Source organism: Ammospiza caudacuta, chromosome 2 (genome assembly GCF_027887145.1).
Source record: "Ammospiza caudacuta isolate bAmmCau1 chromosome 2, bAmmCau1.pri, whole genome shotgun sequence".
Taxonomy (NCBI): Eukaryota; Metazoa; Chordata; class Aves; order Passeriformes; family Passerellidae; genus Ammospiza; species Ammospiza caudacuta.
The window spans coordinates 48,813,981-48,830,886 of NC_080594.1; the positions used below are offsets into that span (position 1 = coordinate 48,813,981).

The window sequence follows — 16,906 nt, forward strand, 5'->3', positions numbered from 1 at the left end:
TTTTCCTCAATTTTCCTTGTCTTTAGATCTGTGTTTCCTCCAATTGTGATGCTTCTATCTCAAGGGGATTCTCAAAGGGATTCTGAGTTCAGAGATGCTCATAAAATGTTTATACTACTCAGACAACAGCCAATTGCCTGGCTGCTGCCAGCAATTATAGGTAGTTAGTTACCTTTTCCCCAGAGAATGAAAATACTTGCAGCAGTTACAACCTCTTTTTCTTCCTTCTAATGTGGAGGAACTTCTCACCCTCTGAGCAGAGGGAAATGGTAATCAGAGGGGCTCAAAAGGGAGGCTGACCCACAAAACTGTAGAAACACTACTCTAGGTGATGTCTCAGTAGCCTGAACCCTTCCAGCTTCACCATTAGATTGTGAGGTTTTCTCCATATGTACACTTAAGGCAGCGTGAAGTTGAACCTTCAGACTCCACAGCATAGAAAGCAAAGACTTCACCCTAAGAGGCAATAAAATGACCCCAAACAACAGCAAAATGTCCAACCATGCAGCACTTAATATTTAGTAGATACCCAGAGGGGCTACCAGCTAAGTCTGGCCAAACACTGCCCTCCAGCAGAACTCATTGTCTGCACTTTTGTTATACAAATTTGTCTGCAACAAATTAGTTATTAGAGAACATGGATATATATTTGCATTATGTGGAGAAAAAAAAAATCTCTTTTTTTTATTGCAACTCTCTTGTCCTCCAGACATAAATTATGGAGTAATTTTGAGGTTTTCAAGTAACTGGAGCATGTTCGGGGAATTCCTGAGAGGTGCAAGCTAAAATCAGATAAATGGAACATAATCCGTTTCTCCACTCCAGAAAAGTAGATGCTTTAGCTTATAGAGACCTTCAGAAAGTGAATGATTGAAGGTACTTGAGAACTGCAAAACCTCCATGGATCAATGGAGGGCTTGTGTTGGTGACCTCCTTCTCATCACACTGCAGCAAGAGCAGCAAGCTTCCATGGTTCAGGCATCTTTATGCTGTTCTGTTCTGAAGCACATTTTCCCTTCTTAATTCTCCTTTTCCTCTGTGACAGACTTTTTAGCTGAGCCAATTTGCTTCCTGATTCAGCTTTCCAGTTAGGTGTTTCTTAAAAGCTGTTTATGTTTCAGCACGAGCAACTGTTTGATATTTTGTTAGTGAGCAACTGTTTGTTAATACTTAACATCAAGAGCTATTAGCTACACAAACACTTACTGGCCTTCAAAATATCCTTCCACATATCCTTTCTCTCCACATTACTCATGTGGGAAAGGTTGAGTGTTAAATGTAGTTTGCATTTGTTTGGAATTGGTTTTTTTTTACAAGGTCATCACATCATGGATTTATATCAGTTTCATTTCAAATGTGGTGTGACATTTTCCAGCTTCCAGCCCTCTGGTTACAGCTGCCACAGCCTTGCCTTTAATTTGCATGGGGGAGGGAGTGTTCATTGGAGTTGCTTCAAGGCTTCACAAACTGTTGACAGAAGGAAGACATGAAATGCCTCACTGAACCGACTCCAGGCCCAATAAATGCAAACAATTCAAAGCTAGAACTATTTGGCAGCTGCAGCTGATTTGAGAAATTTTTTTGTTTTGCCAGGAAAATCTCTTCCTTCAACAAGGTTGTCCCTGGAATACATTAGGAGCCACAAAACACAGAACAATATCCTTGGTAATGAGATTATTTTCTTGTCTGTAGTATCGCTTAAGGTAGTTTGGAAAATTCCTATCATTCAGGCAGGCTGAGGAAAGCCTGAGATGCTAGTTTGGGTTTACTTGCCAGTCATCACCTGAAGGTGTCTGTCTGAATGGGTGAAGATCTACAGCTACACATAAACATGGAATTGCGTGGGGAACATGAACATGAAAGCAGCAGGAGGAAAAGGGAAAAAGGCTGTGATGTGCTCAGAAAGTATAAACACCCATTAATCCAGCTGGCATGAGGGAACAGCCATAACTGTCTGGGCTAGGGTAGTTAAAGAGTTATGTAGCACATAAGGCTGTAGCACAGTCATGCATGCCACTGGAAAAGCAGCACGGTGCTGACACTTCACCACAGTCTGTTCCAACAGGAAATCCATCCATGAGACACCCCCAGTAGTCAGTCACTACTTGACACTGACATTTTTATTCACAATCCTGTTACAGAAGAAAAGAGGGTTTTGCTGTCATGTACTATTTCTTAAAGTTACCATACCGGCACAAAACACAAATTCACTATGGATTTTTGTGACTTGTACCCTTCTCAGAAACAGCTACTTCCTTGGAATCAGGTAAGACAAAAATAGTTTACCTCCCATCACTGATGAAGGCTGTAAATGCCACTAGTCAAGCTCTGCCTGGGCAGCTGCCTGCAGTCCCCAGGCTTTTAAGAGGGAGGCTGGTGGACAACGGGCTGCTCTGTTGAGTGCATCTGCACAGATTTCCACGCATCCTCAGTTCCGTAACTGTGCAACTTCAGAGTGCCCCTTTTCAAGCAGTCTGACCTACATGTGAGAAGCAGCAGTGATTTTCTTGGAAGTGAACTTCTTGGTACAACTGAGCGGTGCACTTTTATCTTTTTAAGAAATATCTCTGATGAAATTAGTGAAGCTGACTTTTAACTCTGCTATGGAGAGCCCAATAATACACATTTACCAAAATGAAGCAAATAAAACAGCAAAATAGGTGAGGCTTCGATTTGAACAGCAGATTCTAATTTAGGGGAACAGCAGGGGAACAGTATCATTCCTTCTGGAAATCATACCTGTCCCACTTGAAGCCTCTATGCAGTTAAAAACAAAGTTTCATGAGTTACTTCATTATCTCCATCTGCTGGGTGTGCAAGACACTGAGGTAATGAACCAGTTTAAAGTACAGGTTAGTGCCAAGAGCTACGCAGTTACCATTCTGGTTTGCTTTATTTTCAAACTGGCCACATGAAAGTGATGATGTAGCCTCCCAGAAAATAACTAAACCCAGGTGTATTTCACCTGGGGACAGTCATTTTCAGGGGAATTCTGGCTCAGCAGCAAGGATGGCATCTGCTTTGAAAGGCAAGACTGTATGGGCCCTGGCTCACACAGCAGAAAGGAGAGGCCGGTGCCTGTTCTCCCTGCGAGCATTTCCCTCCTGCACTTCCCCTGTTTTAACAACACCTGTGACCAGCCTGACAGAAACCAAGGCGTGTGCAAGAGGGAGAAAAATGTTACCATGGAGCCCAGGAACACTGCATGCAGGGAACAAGCAGCAGGTATAAAATGTGAGGAGGGAAAAGCCTTAGGAAGCAAACAGATCTCTTGGAAAATGGGGAGGAGAGCTAGAGTGCATTGGGTGGTGTTTATGGACCACTTTTGTGTTCAGCTCAGACAACACCATTCTCTGAGCACTGAGAGAGGATTAGAATCCATCTACATTATTCTTGCTCAGCTGTTTACTCCACCAGATGGGAAATTCTGCATCCAAACAGCAGAAACATGAGTATTATCACTGCCTTATAAAAAGTCTCATCTCACAAGCTTAATTAGGCTTATTCCCACCACAAATAAATTTAGTACTTGATTTTATATGATTTGTCTTGTAGATGCAGCATTTCTGTTAACTTTTATATGGTATGACATACAAAGACAAGTGCTTGTGTTTTGTAGAGTGTTTTTAGAGATTATAAAAGTGTTGAGTGTTTTGAAATTTATGAACTAATCTCCACCCAAAAATACTTCAGTACTGTAGTCAAAAGGCTAGTCAAAAGTGGCTTCAAAATTCCCAGTTATCAAAAATCTCTACTTATGCAAAGCAAAGCCTTTCCAATGTATTACCTATTTTGACTGAAATACAAACCAATCCTTGAATATAAAATCTAACATTTTTCCATTTGAAACAGTGCAAGTTTATCAATATATTATTCTTCAGTGGCCTTGTAAGATTCAATGATTTTTAAGATGCTTCTATTCTACTGCTCTGCTGCTGTCTGTGGAACAGGAGAAAAAGATAAAATCAGGCAACTGGGAAAAAAATTCGTACCCATTCTTGTAACTTGACATACCTGTAGATCCTCTTTAGTTTGATACTGAAATTATTAAAAAGCAGGCATTATATTTAATCAGAGCCATTGTGATTCAAGATTTAAAGGACATGTGTGCGTCACACTACTACAGAAGCATCACATTCTTTGGCAATGACGATTCTCATGCCTGCAAGGCAAACACCTATGTGTTGTTATAAGCTAAATTCACTTCAAAGAGGTCACTGACGTGTCCTCATATAGTAAAAGCTACCAGTTAGAATTAAAGTCTAACAAAGAAGTTCCCATTATCCAGCACCTGCATTTACCTAATACAAAACACAGTAACTGCAAATGCTTACTCATTTAAAAGAGAGACGCTATCATACTCTGTTGATTCCAGCTATGCCAGAGAACAGTACTCAGAGCTGACTATGTCAGCCCTCAGAAATGTGGCATAACTGACAGCAAACAGAAAGAAGCTTGACTGAAAAAGCTGTAGATTTGTAGATAATCTTAGGAGAATTAGTCCAGTCCAGAAGCATAGTTCACATAGCATCGAAATTCATTGGCTAAATTTCGTGAGTGTTTTGGAATAAACTTGCACATCTTCACACCCAGATGCTTTGCTGCCTGTTCCTCCATGACTGCACCTGCAGCAAAAATAAAGAAAAAACAGTAACAGAATGTTTGAACTTTTTTAATAGCTCCTCCCAAATGCATACTTAGAGAGCCTGGTGTATTTTAAGGAAGGCAGGCTTAAAGCAACTACACTCTCATCCTTCCTTAACAACAGAATCTGTTGGGAAACTTAAAGTAAATCTAGAAGAATGGAAGACATCCCAAAGAAATGAATGTCCAAGAAATTTATTAAAAATAAGTAGAAGGTATCAGTGCCATTTTTACAGAAACCAAACTTGAACTCAGTCTTCTTGCTACATTCCAAGGAAGTTAAATGGTAGGGAGCCGTGGGAAATGCAAACAGATTACATCTACTCTTTCACTTATATAAACCATGAAGTGATATCTGCAGCTACACACTGAGAAATCACTGCTTTGAGCAGTAAACTGAAGGACCACCTATCCATTCTAGGGAAAAACGTCAAGGAGCAGGCTTTCCATGGCCACGTTATTTTAATTTCCTTTATTTTGCCTGCTTGGTTGCCTTCCCTCAAATTGTACATACAGAGAGGTTTTGACCTTTGCTTTTTGGAAAGGTTTCCTGGATGTCTACAGATAACAATACAGTAATAACAAAACAGTTTAAGAAAAGCCATGACTTGGGCAGACACACATCAATTCTCAAACAGCAAGTGCACCTTCCTAAAGAAGGACCCACATGTACAGATATCTAGTTATCTGGTTTCTGCCTTTATCACTGCTTTTTAATTCCTTCTGCTGTATTTCAGTGCCTAAGACATAAACAGTAAGTTGCACCTATGTTTGCCATTCCCACACTTCAATCACTGCAATTATAGAGAGTGGCCCTTCTAAAAGAAAAATTATATTTCTGGAATTTTCCTGGATGATCTTATAATTCTTCAAAAATTTAGTAAAATTCATAATGCTACAGGAAAAAAGTACTGACTTGAACTATTGAAACCCACTTCTGTTTAAAATAAAGGTTGAACTCAAATAAAAGGCTTAGGACACATATTCCTCCTTAAACTGATGATAATTCAGCATTATTGAGTTACATTTGTCTGATCTAAGTTTGTGATTAGAAAGAGAGAAAAAAGCTACTTAAAGGGACCTAATATTTTTTTTAGTTATACCTGTGCAAAGCAGAATCTTTCCTTTTGTCAGGTATTTGATGGTCTCTGTAGTCTTTTGAAGACATTCCTCAGACAGATAGGGTGGATCTGCTATTACGATGTCAAAACTGTGTGGCAGGAGATTTTCAGGTAAGTCCAAAGGGTGGTTGTAATCATAGAAGATAAACTCTTCTCCATACACAGAAAACCTTCTGTCATACTCCAATATACACACAGAAAAATCCTCACCATCCTGTTCTTTCAGTTTCTGGTACACACTCGGTGCACTAACACATGCTATCCTGAAAAAACACACAATAACTTAAAATTGAAATTTTAAAAGGCAAACAACAGCAACAAAACTCTACAATCTTCTCAGCAGTCTTCAGAGAGGCTTTGGGAAAACATTTTAAATATTAGTCCCTAAAATATAAAGTATTGTTCCTCCATTCTAACAATAAATTATCATAGTAACAAAGTTTTAAGTATGCAAGTCATTACCTGTTCAACCCCATGCTACACAAAGATCTTAAGTTAAACTACAGAGAAAGTTTTGTTTCAGAAAAGCAAGGAAGTACACTCAAAAATGAAAAATTACTGTTTATAGAAGTAGGAAGAAAACCAAGTTTTTTCCATCTGTTCTACGGAAACATAAAAACTAATTATAAGTCAATAGTGTGCTCTGAAGCACTTTGTATTTCTCAAAAAATTACAAAGATTCATAGTAAACTTTCATAAGGCACAGCCTACAACATTCAATAAAATGACAAAGAGGAAGATCAGTATAAACTATTAACTAAATAACATCAAAGCAGTTCTGCAGTATCTCAGTTGTACAAAACTGAAGTACAATGAGTAATGAATTAAACTGCATGCTCTTGTCAACATAGCAGAGACAAAATATTTGCAGAGAAGACATGTTAAATCTACAACACAATTATTAAACCTACCTGCCACCTTTTCCAGCTGCCAGAACTGCTTCCTTAGCCAGGCATGATGCGGTTTCATCACTGTACCAAAACTGGCTCAGTTGCTGAGAAAGATAATGCACAGTTACAAACAACATCAAATCTTCTGGCTGTGCTATGCAGAGTTATGTGTGGTGAGTCATAACTCAAGAAAACCACAATCCACAGCAACTTCTCAGTTCACAACCTGTAAAGCTGGAAAGGTGGCTGTTTTCCTGACAGCCTTCCTACTTCTGCAATCTAGTGATATGCAGCAGGTACCTTACACTCTCTGTTTCCAAAACATGAACTGCAGTATCAGGAAAACCAAGAAATCCAAACCACTGACTGGGTATTTCAAAGCCAATGTGCAGATGCACATTATTTATGTGCTCTGAAATTGAGTTCCTTCAGCAGACGAGGAAAAAGGCCCTTGAAAAGTGACAGTATGGGAAGAAAGAAAAGGATAAGAAAACTAAATCAGAACGATCAGAAAAAGGAAGACCAAAAAAGCCCAACCCAGAGACAAATCAGAAATCAGTCTGTCACAAATAAAAAGAAGTAGCAAAACAGCCATCCATAAAAATAAAGAAATAAAACACACACACAAAAAAAAAGTGAAAGGAAAGATCACTTGGTCTTGTTACACTACGTTTGTCTCAGACTCAGGGAAGAGTCTTTACTGCTATCACAGGCCAGGCTGGAGTTGCTTTTTTTTTTTTCTTTCCAGAAGGGACAGATGTTTCTGTTAGCAGCTTTATTCCCTCTCCATGTATTTTCAGTTTGTACCCCCCATGCACATGTGGAGCAAACAACTACATCCAGATTTAATATTAAGCAAATCTCCCTACAGTGTTGCCATCCATGAATAGCAACATCTTGAGTGTTCCCCTTTTAATTCCATTTCATTATCCAGCCACAAAAGAAACTCGGTCAGGGCTACTCCTCTCTCTGTGCTTCACTCACTGAAATTTATAGTTTCTTACCCAGTCTTCTTCTATTGAGCCAATGGAATATTGATTAAACCCTTGGGAGGTCTTCATGCCCTCTCTCTGCTGCTGTTCCAAATAGAACTCCTGGAGGGCAGCCAATGTATGGGATGAAAGCTGGGGAATGTCATCATCATCGTCCATTTTCTTAGATGTCAACAAGAAAAAAGAAATTATTTGAATTAACCCATTTCAATTGTGAATGTTTTTACAAACAGCATAATCTTGTGAGGTTAAACAACTTCCAACAAGAATGCAGCTAACTAGGAAAACCTCCTAACAAAAGAAAACTTATTCCTTCTACTGAAGTGGTCTTAAATCAGTGAGAGGCCAATTGGAAATAACAAGTTTCCACAGAGAATTCAGGAAGAGCAGCAACACTGTTCCCTTTCTATACAACATGGATTTGGCTTATGTTCTTACAGGGAAGTTGACATTAGAGCTTTTGATTTCCTGTGGATCTGGAAAATCCTATAGAAATTATTCCCTTCCTTCCTAGAAATAATGATAGCTATTGGTCATTCCTTCCCATGTTCAAAAGCCACATAATTTTTACTCCAAATGAAGTAAACTAGCATTCTAGCTCAGCATCACCTGGTTTTAACCTCCATGCCATAAAAAGATTCCTCTAAATGGAAAAAAAACCTACAAAGGAAAAAAAAAAAGGCAGCCAAGAAGCGCCAAGAAGACGCGGTATGTACCAATGGTCAAGTACAGCCATTTCAGAAAGCTCCCGGAGCGGGTTCTGCCAGGCAGCATCCCCGAGCCCTCTGCCCCAGGCAGCACAGCCGCCTCTCCCCGGGAACGGCGCCACCGCGTGGAACGGAGGTGCCGGAAAGGACTCAGCACGTGAAAAGAACTGGGGAAAACGGAGAAAGATCTTATCTCAATAAACCACCTTCCCTGCATCCAGCCTAAGGATCGGCACACGAGCAACGCCTTTAACAGAGCCTGGACATGCAGACAGGGATACGCCTGCATTATGCAGAAGTCACCGAGAACTCACCTGAACAGTGAGTGAACATTTTGAGTCATTTCAAGGGGAGCTGCTCACGGCTCTTCTCCTCATTCCCTGAATGACAAGCAGAGCTCCAGAACTGGCAGTCTCCTCCCCTTCCACCCTTCCTTCTGCTCTAACAGAGCTTTCAAGATGAAGTTTCCTCAAAACAGCTTCCTCCTGCTTGCTGGAAAAATGGTACCTTACCCTGGCACTGGGAGATAACTCTGCCATTCCTCTGACATAGTACACACCTAAGGAAAGCCCTTATCTGCAAAACCTGCCTTTTCCAGAGAATCATTTATTGGCTTGCTGGATTCTCAGGCCAGGCTGGCCAAACGGGGAATTGCTCACAGCCCAAAGATCAGCCTCATGCAAGACAATTCCAGAGTCAAGCTACTTAGTAAAACCAAATTTTTTTCCCCCTAGTTCTTCATTGAACAAAACAGACTTAAGACTTTTAGACTTTAAGACTTAACAGGCTTTAAGACTATTTACATTATTAAATTATGTATTATTTAAAGTATTTATTACAGAAATGACTGTATGTATATCCAGACAGATAACACAGTTTCTAGCCACAATGCTCCAAAAATACACAACACTATGACCCATTTTAGGTCCTATACCACAATTTATTTTTGTTAGGACATCATAGAAATTTAGAATCACTCCTTAACTCACAACAGCTTTTTAATTAACTGAATGATACATACAGTAATCTGGTCTGCTATTACCCCCTAAGCAAGAACACAACGATACTTTTACTCTAAGAAACTGAAACAGGTGGAAAGCTTCATTTTTTAAATCAAAAGTTGAAATTTTTTGATTTTCTGTTCAGTGAGCCCATACTGGCATTTGCAAAGCCTAAATCGATGCCCATGAATCGAAACCCTCACAGATGAAGTTACTGCTGAAGAATTTGCCATTGTTTCAGAACATAAAAAGGCATACTGCCATAGACATCTTTTATCTATTAATAATTTTAAGTTGATTTTTTTAAACTCCTCCTTTTGGTTTGTAAATTAAAAGCCTTAGGAACCAAGAAGTAATTAACCGTGAGGTGTTGCAAGGAGAGGTAACTCAGAACATATGGTACAAATATTACATACAGCTATTATAAATGCCTCCAAAATTCAATATATTTTTCTGAATGTATATACTGACTCAAGTTATTAGCATGAAGACATTCTCATGCTTAAGAACTACATCAGAAAACCCTTAAAGTGAGTTTATGAGTACAAGACTTGGAAATTCCTTCAAGGGAGACAGTTCTACTGTTTGACATCCCTTCATTATCTCTTCCATTAAGTTCACTGCTCTCAAGTCCAGAAGCAACCCTGAAAGTTCCACGGGAGGATGGGAAGAAGCCCACAGTGCCTCTGGCACTTCGGGAATCTTTACACTCTTAATTCCCAAGGCCCCTGAGGCTCCAGCTGAGCAATCCCAGCTTGCCCCAGGCCCTGGGTCCTTCCACACGCAGACCACGCTCTGTCCTCACAGAGATGCTCTCTGGAAGCCACGCAGGGGGAAATCAGATATCCAAGAACAGCTCAAGAACACTGCATAAGGTTTGGAAAATAAGACTCATGGTGAAGTTAAAGGTCACCTGAAGGAAAACACCAGAAAAGGAGGTAAGCTCCCTCAGATAGAGTGGAACAGGAACAGGCAGGGTAAAATGGGAAATTTGTGTTCATAGGGTAAAATGGCAAATGTGAATGCTACTGGTCCCTAAAGGGCCAGATCTACCCACAAAACAGGAAAAATGAGAGATGAATTACAGCCTGTGGCCTGCAGTGCAGCAGGTGGGATGAAGGGGTTGGAGGTCCCTGCAGCCTCCTTATCCCTTCCCCTGTGCACAGCTCAACCTCTCTCTTACTAGCTGATGCACTGTTCAGGCAAACGTCATCACTACAGAGTGAAAGCTCTCCAAAGAAAACAAAAATTAAATTAAGAGAGATAAGAGCAGCACAGGAGACTTCAAGGCCTAGTCCACACAAAAATGTTGCATGTATTTAACAATAGTTTCTGTTGGTCATGTATGAAAGCCTATTTTTATACAGCCAAATTCTGAAACAGAGAAGAAAAATACTCAAAAGAAACAGTATGGAAAAATTATCAGTCTTTGGTCCTCAGTACATTCATTTCACCTGCAGTTATGACCACATGGAGAACAGGTGATAAGAAAACATTAGGAAAGACTGCTAAAAAGCTATGGAATAGAAATACATCTGGAAAGCCATGCTGTTCATTGCTGGGAAGGAGGAAGAAGAGGACAGTGTTAGTCCTTTAGATCTTTTACCAAGAATATAAAAAGCACATGTGCAACTTCAGAAAAGATCTTATTCTAAGAGTAACCTTGATCAAAAGACAGAGACCATGAAATGGAGTTAAATCTAGTTGTCTGTGTTTTTTCCAAGCTGCCCAAGTCAGTCTTTGAGACAAGCAGTTCATCATGCACGGTGTTCGCAGCACACACCGAGAAATGCTGGCCAGTGGTGCGCAACCCTAATGAAAATCACCCGGCAGGGGCTGCAACCACCTGCCTGGAGGTAGAGAAGTCCTTATCTGATAGACTGGAAAGCTACTAAATGTCTGGACGTGTGCCCTGACACCTCAAAAGCCGGGATTTCACAATGTGTCAGTCACACAGAAACTTCATAGAAGAGAAGCTCTCAGAGGATTACCAAATACGCAGAAACTTCAACGGATTAACGAAGTCAGGAGGCCTGCTGGCTACTTCAAGGAAAAGGAAATTACGATGTGTCCTACGGAGGACAGGCTCGGGATCACCGGTCCCTCCTACACGTGGCTGAGGGGACACGGACCGTTCCCGGAGAAGGCCCTTTCCTGCTGTCCCCTCCCCCGTGGATCGCTTCGAGGCCACTCTGCGGCCACACAGAATCCCCGTGGGAGGCAGGGGGTGACCCCAGCCAGCCCCTCCGCGCCCCGGCCGCCATGGCCCGCAGGGCGCAGCGGGGTCAGGCGGTGAGGGTGGGGTGGTGCCGCCCTCACGGCGGTCCCGGGCGGGCACGCGCGGGGACCCCGGGCAGCGCTCCCGCCCCGCGCGCGGCCCTCGCGCCACTCACCGCACGCCGGCTCCCTCCGCGCGCGCGCAGCTCGCCCCAGGCCCCGCCCCCCGCGCCGCGCGCGTGCCTCTCCGGCCAGGGACCGCGCGCCCCCTGCTGGCCGCGGCGGGCCTGGCGGAGCTCCCGGGCCCGCCCCCTCCGGCCCGGCCCCGAGCGCGCCGGGGAATGGCGTCTGTGCCGGGATGTGGGACGGGAGAGGCACGGGAGAGAGCTGGGGGCCCAGACAGCCTCCGGCACCCGGCCTGGCAGACCCGGAGAGCACAGGCATCCCTCGAGTCAGACGGAAAGTGTTCAGGAGCCGCCAGTTCTGCCCTGCACCGCAGCCCAGCGCCCCCAAACTGGTTTTGTACAGCTGAGTCTCCTGTCCAGGCTTTCCATTTCTATTCAGCATTAGCAGGCTGGAACGAGCTCCCTTTCTTGCACACAAACGGAAGTCGAGCCGATTCATAGATGCTTTCAAAACATACTGAGTTTTAAAATAGCTTCCTTATTTAACTTCATAAAATTATAGAATGGTTTGCGTTGCAAGGGACTGTAAAGACCATCTAGTTTCAACCCCACTGCCATGGGCAGGAACACCTTCCACTGTCCCAGGTTGCTTCAAGCCCCATCCAGCCTGGCTTTGAACTCTTCCAGGGATGATCCACAGCTTCTCTGGGCAACGTGTTCCAGTGCCTCAGCACTGTCACAGTAAAGAATTTCTTTCTAATATCTCATCTAAACATACTTGCTATCAGTTTGAAGTCAGTCCCCCTTGTCCTGTCACTATATACCCATGTAAAAAGTTTCTCTCAATCGGTTTTTGTAGGCTCCCTAGAGGTACTGAAAGACCACAGTTAGGTCACTCCAAATCCTTCTCTTTTCCAGGCTGAACAATCCCAATTCTTTTAACCTTCCCTCATGTGAGAGGTAGTCCCTGCCTCTAATCCCTGGTGTCCCTCCCTGGGACTTGCTCCGACTGGGTCCTTGTGCTGGGGACCCCAGAGCTGGAAGCAGTATTCCAGGTGGGGTCTCACTAAAGCAGAGGGGGAAAATTTAATCCACTATATCTTTCCCTTTGGTCATAAAAACTTCCCATTTTCCTGTTTCTCATGTGTAGGCACAACATGCTTATCTGGCACGTCTCATGATCTCACTGCCCCAAAACAAAAAGCTCACCCATTTTTCTCATTCTTCCTTTATAAAGCTCGATGTTTGGAAAAGTCGTGTGCATAGTGTTGTCTCTGTCACTCAATGACTCTCCTAGAATCCAACCCATAGGAGGTTGCCCATCAGATTATTTAACCCAACAGCAGACTGTCCTCATGTTCTCCAGAGCCAGAATATCAGCAGTGAGCTGAGTAAGAAACTGCTGTTTTTACCTACAGCCTGCTCAGTCTTCATCTGCCACAACATTTCACTGTGGCTGAACAGAAAGTCATGGGCTCAGCACTGGGCATTAATGAACAGAGCAGAACTACTGCTTTGGAAGACAGAAATACTAAATTATTGATAAAATATTTTGCAGCACAGCTTACATATGCAGCAGAGAATCAAATTTTCTTGCCACTACAGGATGTGGGAATTGGCCAATTTTTCCTTCAGATCCCCATATTTTTAACATCCCTCATGTGGAAATAAGGTTTTTCATGACAGTAGAGAACTGTGGGCATTTTCATTTGGTTTAAAAGACTCCTTTGCAGTCTGGATCACTGGACATTCAGTGCATTACCCACTTTGTCTTTGAAAGTTCTCGCCAAAAAAAGTCTTCATCCCAGCACAGGAGACTGTCTCATATGGTGGATATCCATATCTATTCATGCTACCAGCACTGCTGTAATTTAAAACAAACAAACCAACCCCTTTTCCCTGCATTGTGGAAAGTGACAAGTCTTGATATTGATACCTGTGTAGCATTACTGAGGGCAGCAAGAAATTGGTTTAGGTACTACAGTGAAGTGACACTTCAGTAATTGTCCTATTTCATGCATGTTTGTAAGGTAAGGTATTTTACATGAAAAACATTCTGCACAGGGCTGATAATGAAAGTGGAAATGAGACAGGGATGACAAACACTCTCAGTCATTGTCCTATTTCATGCATGTTTGTAAGGTATTTTACATGAAAAACATTCTGCACAGGGCTGATAATGAAAGTGGAAATGAGACAGGGATGACACACACTCTCAGTCCAGATTTCCCAGAGCAGCAGACTACCCCTTGGCAAGCAATCCCTCCTCACCAGAAAGGTTAGACAGATCACATAAGGGCACATGGCTGTCTGGGGGCTTGGGGGTGGGCTGACAGGGTGACATTATTTAGGTTATGATATCGGATACTACTTGGCAGCAAGCACAGCCCTTGCTTGAATCCTGTTACAAGACAGTTCTAGAAGCAAAGCCCCAAAGGAGCTCAAGTGACCCTGTAGGAAGGAATAAAACCAGGTTATCTCTGGCTGCAATTTGGGATGCGAGGACAAATGAAACATAAACACAAGAATACCTGTAAAGTGCATCTTGAAAGAAATTTCTTATTAATAATTGGGTTTTATTGTCCCCTAATATTTTTTGCAGATAGGTATTTCCAGTTAGGCTATCTCCCCTGTCCTTTCCCTGACAGACCCATGTCACACAGCAGTGATACTGGTGTCCTTGAGACAAACCTGATGACATAGATCACTGCCTCTTCACTAATGCATTTGCTAGATCAGAAACAGTGTTTAAAAATACAGTTCTAGCCTGGAAAGCAATAGCAACTTGTTACTCACAAGGCATTTCTGTTTTGGAGTTTGAGTTTTTATTTTTACTGTGTTGCATTTTTTCTCTGCTAATGAAATTCCACTTTTGTTCTCACTGTAGCACAACCCGCAGCCATATGAAAAAGTATAATCAGCTTTAATTAATATGAAAATAGATTATTAAATTCTACTTGTAGAATCTTTCCTGTTGCCATTAAGCCTAAAAATCTTCTATTAACTTATTTACAAAAAAAGCCCAAAAACTCCCACAAAAAAAAACCCCTCAACATATTTAGGGCTGGCAAACCAACTGCACATTGATTTGGAAGGCAGCGAATGCTTTACAACCATACAAGGATAATTTCTAGTTATTAATGATAATGGAAAACAGCAAAGTGAAAATATTCTACTTAGAAAACAGCCTGCAACACCCCCTCTTTCTAAGCAAAGCTTGCTGCACATTTACTTTCACTCCCAAGCTGTTCCCCCTATAGATGGAGAAACAGACCCTGTGGCACAATGGAAGGACAGACTGCCAGTCAGCCTCTTCAAAGCTTGCAGTCACTCTATGAATTCAAGTACAGAAGTAAGCTTTAATATTTAAGTAGTTCATGGAGTCCCAACTCTTTCTCTATGGAGACAGAAATCTTAGAAACATGACAGTGATACAGGATCCCTGTGACTTCTTTCTATTTTGCCAGGCTTTGTGCATTCCTTGGAAGTAATTCAGGATCCACAGAGGGCCACAGCTTTCAGACAGAAAAATGCTCTACATAAGTGACCACTAGTCACTTAATACCACCTACTGGTATTGGCATTTCAAACAGAATTTACAAGTATTTGAAAAAAAAACCCCACCCAACCCTTCAACAGAATTACCAGTAACTACACTTCTGTACATTTTCACATCCCCACATATTTTACCAAGGCTTATGATTTACACAGTTCTCTCTAAAAATGTCCTGAGACACATGAAAACATCCAACCATCATGGCATTGTCTGGCCCCGAAGCCTTGTCATGGTTGTTTTTGCTTTCCCCCCGCAAAGATGTAATCACTCTGCCATCACAAGAAGCAGGAAGGAAAATATATAAAATATATTTAGCAAAACCAGTAAAATTAAAGTGGAACAGAAAATGCAGTCAAGTAGCAAACATGTACAGCAGCAGCTTTTACAGTTTTTCCTACACATACCTCTGCACTTATTTCACACACACTCTTTAAGGAGAAGGAAGAAAATAGAAATCAGATAGTGTTACGAAAGAAAACATTTCTTTTCCTGAACAGTAAATGGGGTTTATTACTGCTTTCTGCTTTTGAAACTCCAATTCAGACTATATATATACCTCTAAGAAAAATAAGAGAAGGACACCCTTTTCTCTGTCCCTAAAGCAAAATTACACTGTCCTCCTTTTACAGACTATACTGGTATCTTAAATAGTTACACTCGCAGGATCTAGACATTATCTGGCCATCTTAAGAGATGCAGGTAACAAACATTTTAACCAAGATACAAAACAGGTATCCAATTTTTCCAGCTTTCCTGAGGCTGAGTGAATTGTTTAAATACATGTGCGCTTATCAAAATCCATGTTTACAGTACATTTTAACAGTAGTTTGTTAAGAAATCATGAAAGTGCATAACAGCCTAAAAGCAGGCAAAAAGTACTTCAGAAGAACAGTCTTTCCTTAAAGTGGCAGAAGAATATAAGCCTTCCCCAAAGTAGTGTTGATCTTGTGAGGACATCAGTGATCTTCCTAGAGATTCCACAGTGCGGTGGTGGGCTTTTGGCTTTGGGGTTTGTTTTTTTTTTGTGAGTTACAACAATCATTTCAATGAACAAAAGACCACTAGTAGTATTGGTGCAGTTCCAAAACCAAAGCAAATGTCCTGACAGCTTATTAAACCAAGTTACCAGTGAAGCTTTCAAATCAATACTTGTGTGGGAGTCTAGCAATGACTTTCATTCAGGGAACACCGAACACAGAGATGGGAAGCAGTTTGAATATGCCACAAACCTAAACGCAGCATCCAAAACAGTAACTTAAAGCAAATCAAACATATTTGTCTTTACAACCATTAACAGTAGGCTAGACAGAGAGAGGAAGAAAAAGGGAAGTACATCACACCCACAGCTTCGCTTTACTCTAACTTGTAAAGGCAACAGTGTGTCAGGAACACCAAATCCGATAGCATCTAATAGATGTTAAAGTGAAAACAGCTGTTCCACAAGATTCAAATATAGGCAGCAGAAAAACTAGTAATGAATTATGTATCCGTCACAGTGGGTAGCTTCTTTGTTCTCTTTGGATATATAGATTTGTCTGGAATGTTTTCCAAAATAAAGTGGAATTTATTATTTATTTAACAAAACTTACAAGGATAGTATCACATTTCATTTCAGAATTCAAAAAACAGTACTCTTTCCCCCAAAAAATCTGT

General features: G+C 41.6%; 1 protein-coding gene across 1 annotated transcript; it reads right to left on the minus strand.

The window, feature by feature from the left end:
• Positions 1-1,852: 1,852 nt before the first annotated feature.
• EEF1AKMT1 (EEF1A lysine methyltransferase 1) lies at positions 1,853-11,541 on the minus strand. Its single transcript, XM_058825524.1, has 5 exons — positions 11,347-11,541; positions 7,660-7,809; positions 6,677-6,759; positions 5,748-6,028; positions 1,853-4,625 (listed from the first exon to the last, which is right to left on the minus strand). Exons 2-5 carry the CDS (start codon positions 7,804-7,806, stop codon positions 4,498-4,500), a joined length of 639 nt encoding a protein of 212 aa, XP_058681507.1. The 5' UTR covers positions 7,807-7,809; positions 11,347-11,541; the 3' UTR covers positions 1,853-4,497.
• Positions 11,542-16,906: the final 5,365 nt, after the last annotated feature.

Bases quoted from the DNA above. Each gene is read 5' to 3' on its own strand.
- EEF1AKMT1 (XM_058825524.1), bottom strand. From the start codon at position 7,806: ATGGACGATGATGATGACATTCCCCAGCTTTCATCCCATACATTGGCT. The intron at 6,760-7,659 runs GTAAGAAACTAT...TATCTTTCTCAG, and splicing joins GCTCAATAGAAGAAGACTGG to CAACTGAGCCAGTTTTGGTA. The intron at 6,029-6,676 runs GTAGGTTTAATA...GTGTTTTTTCAG, and splicing joins GCAGCTGGAAAAGGTGGCAG to GATAGCATGTGTTAGTGCAC.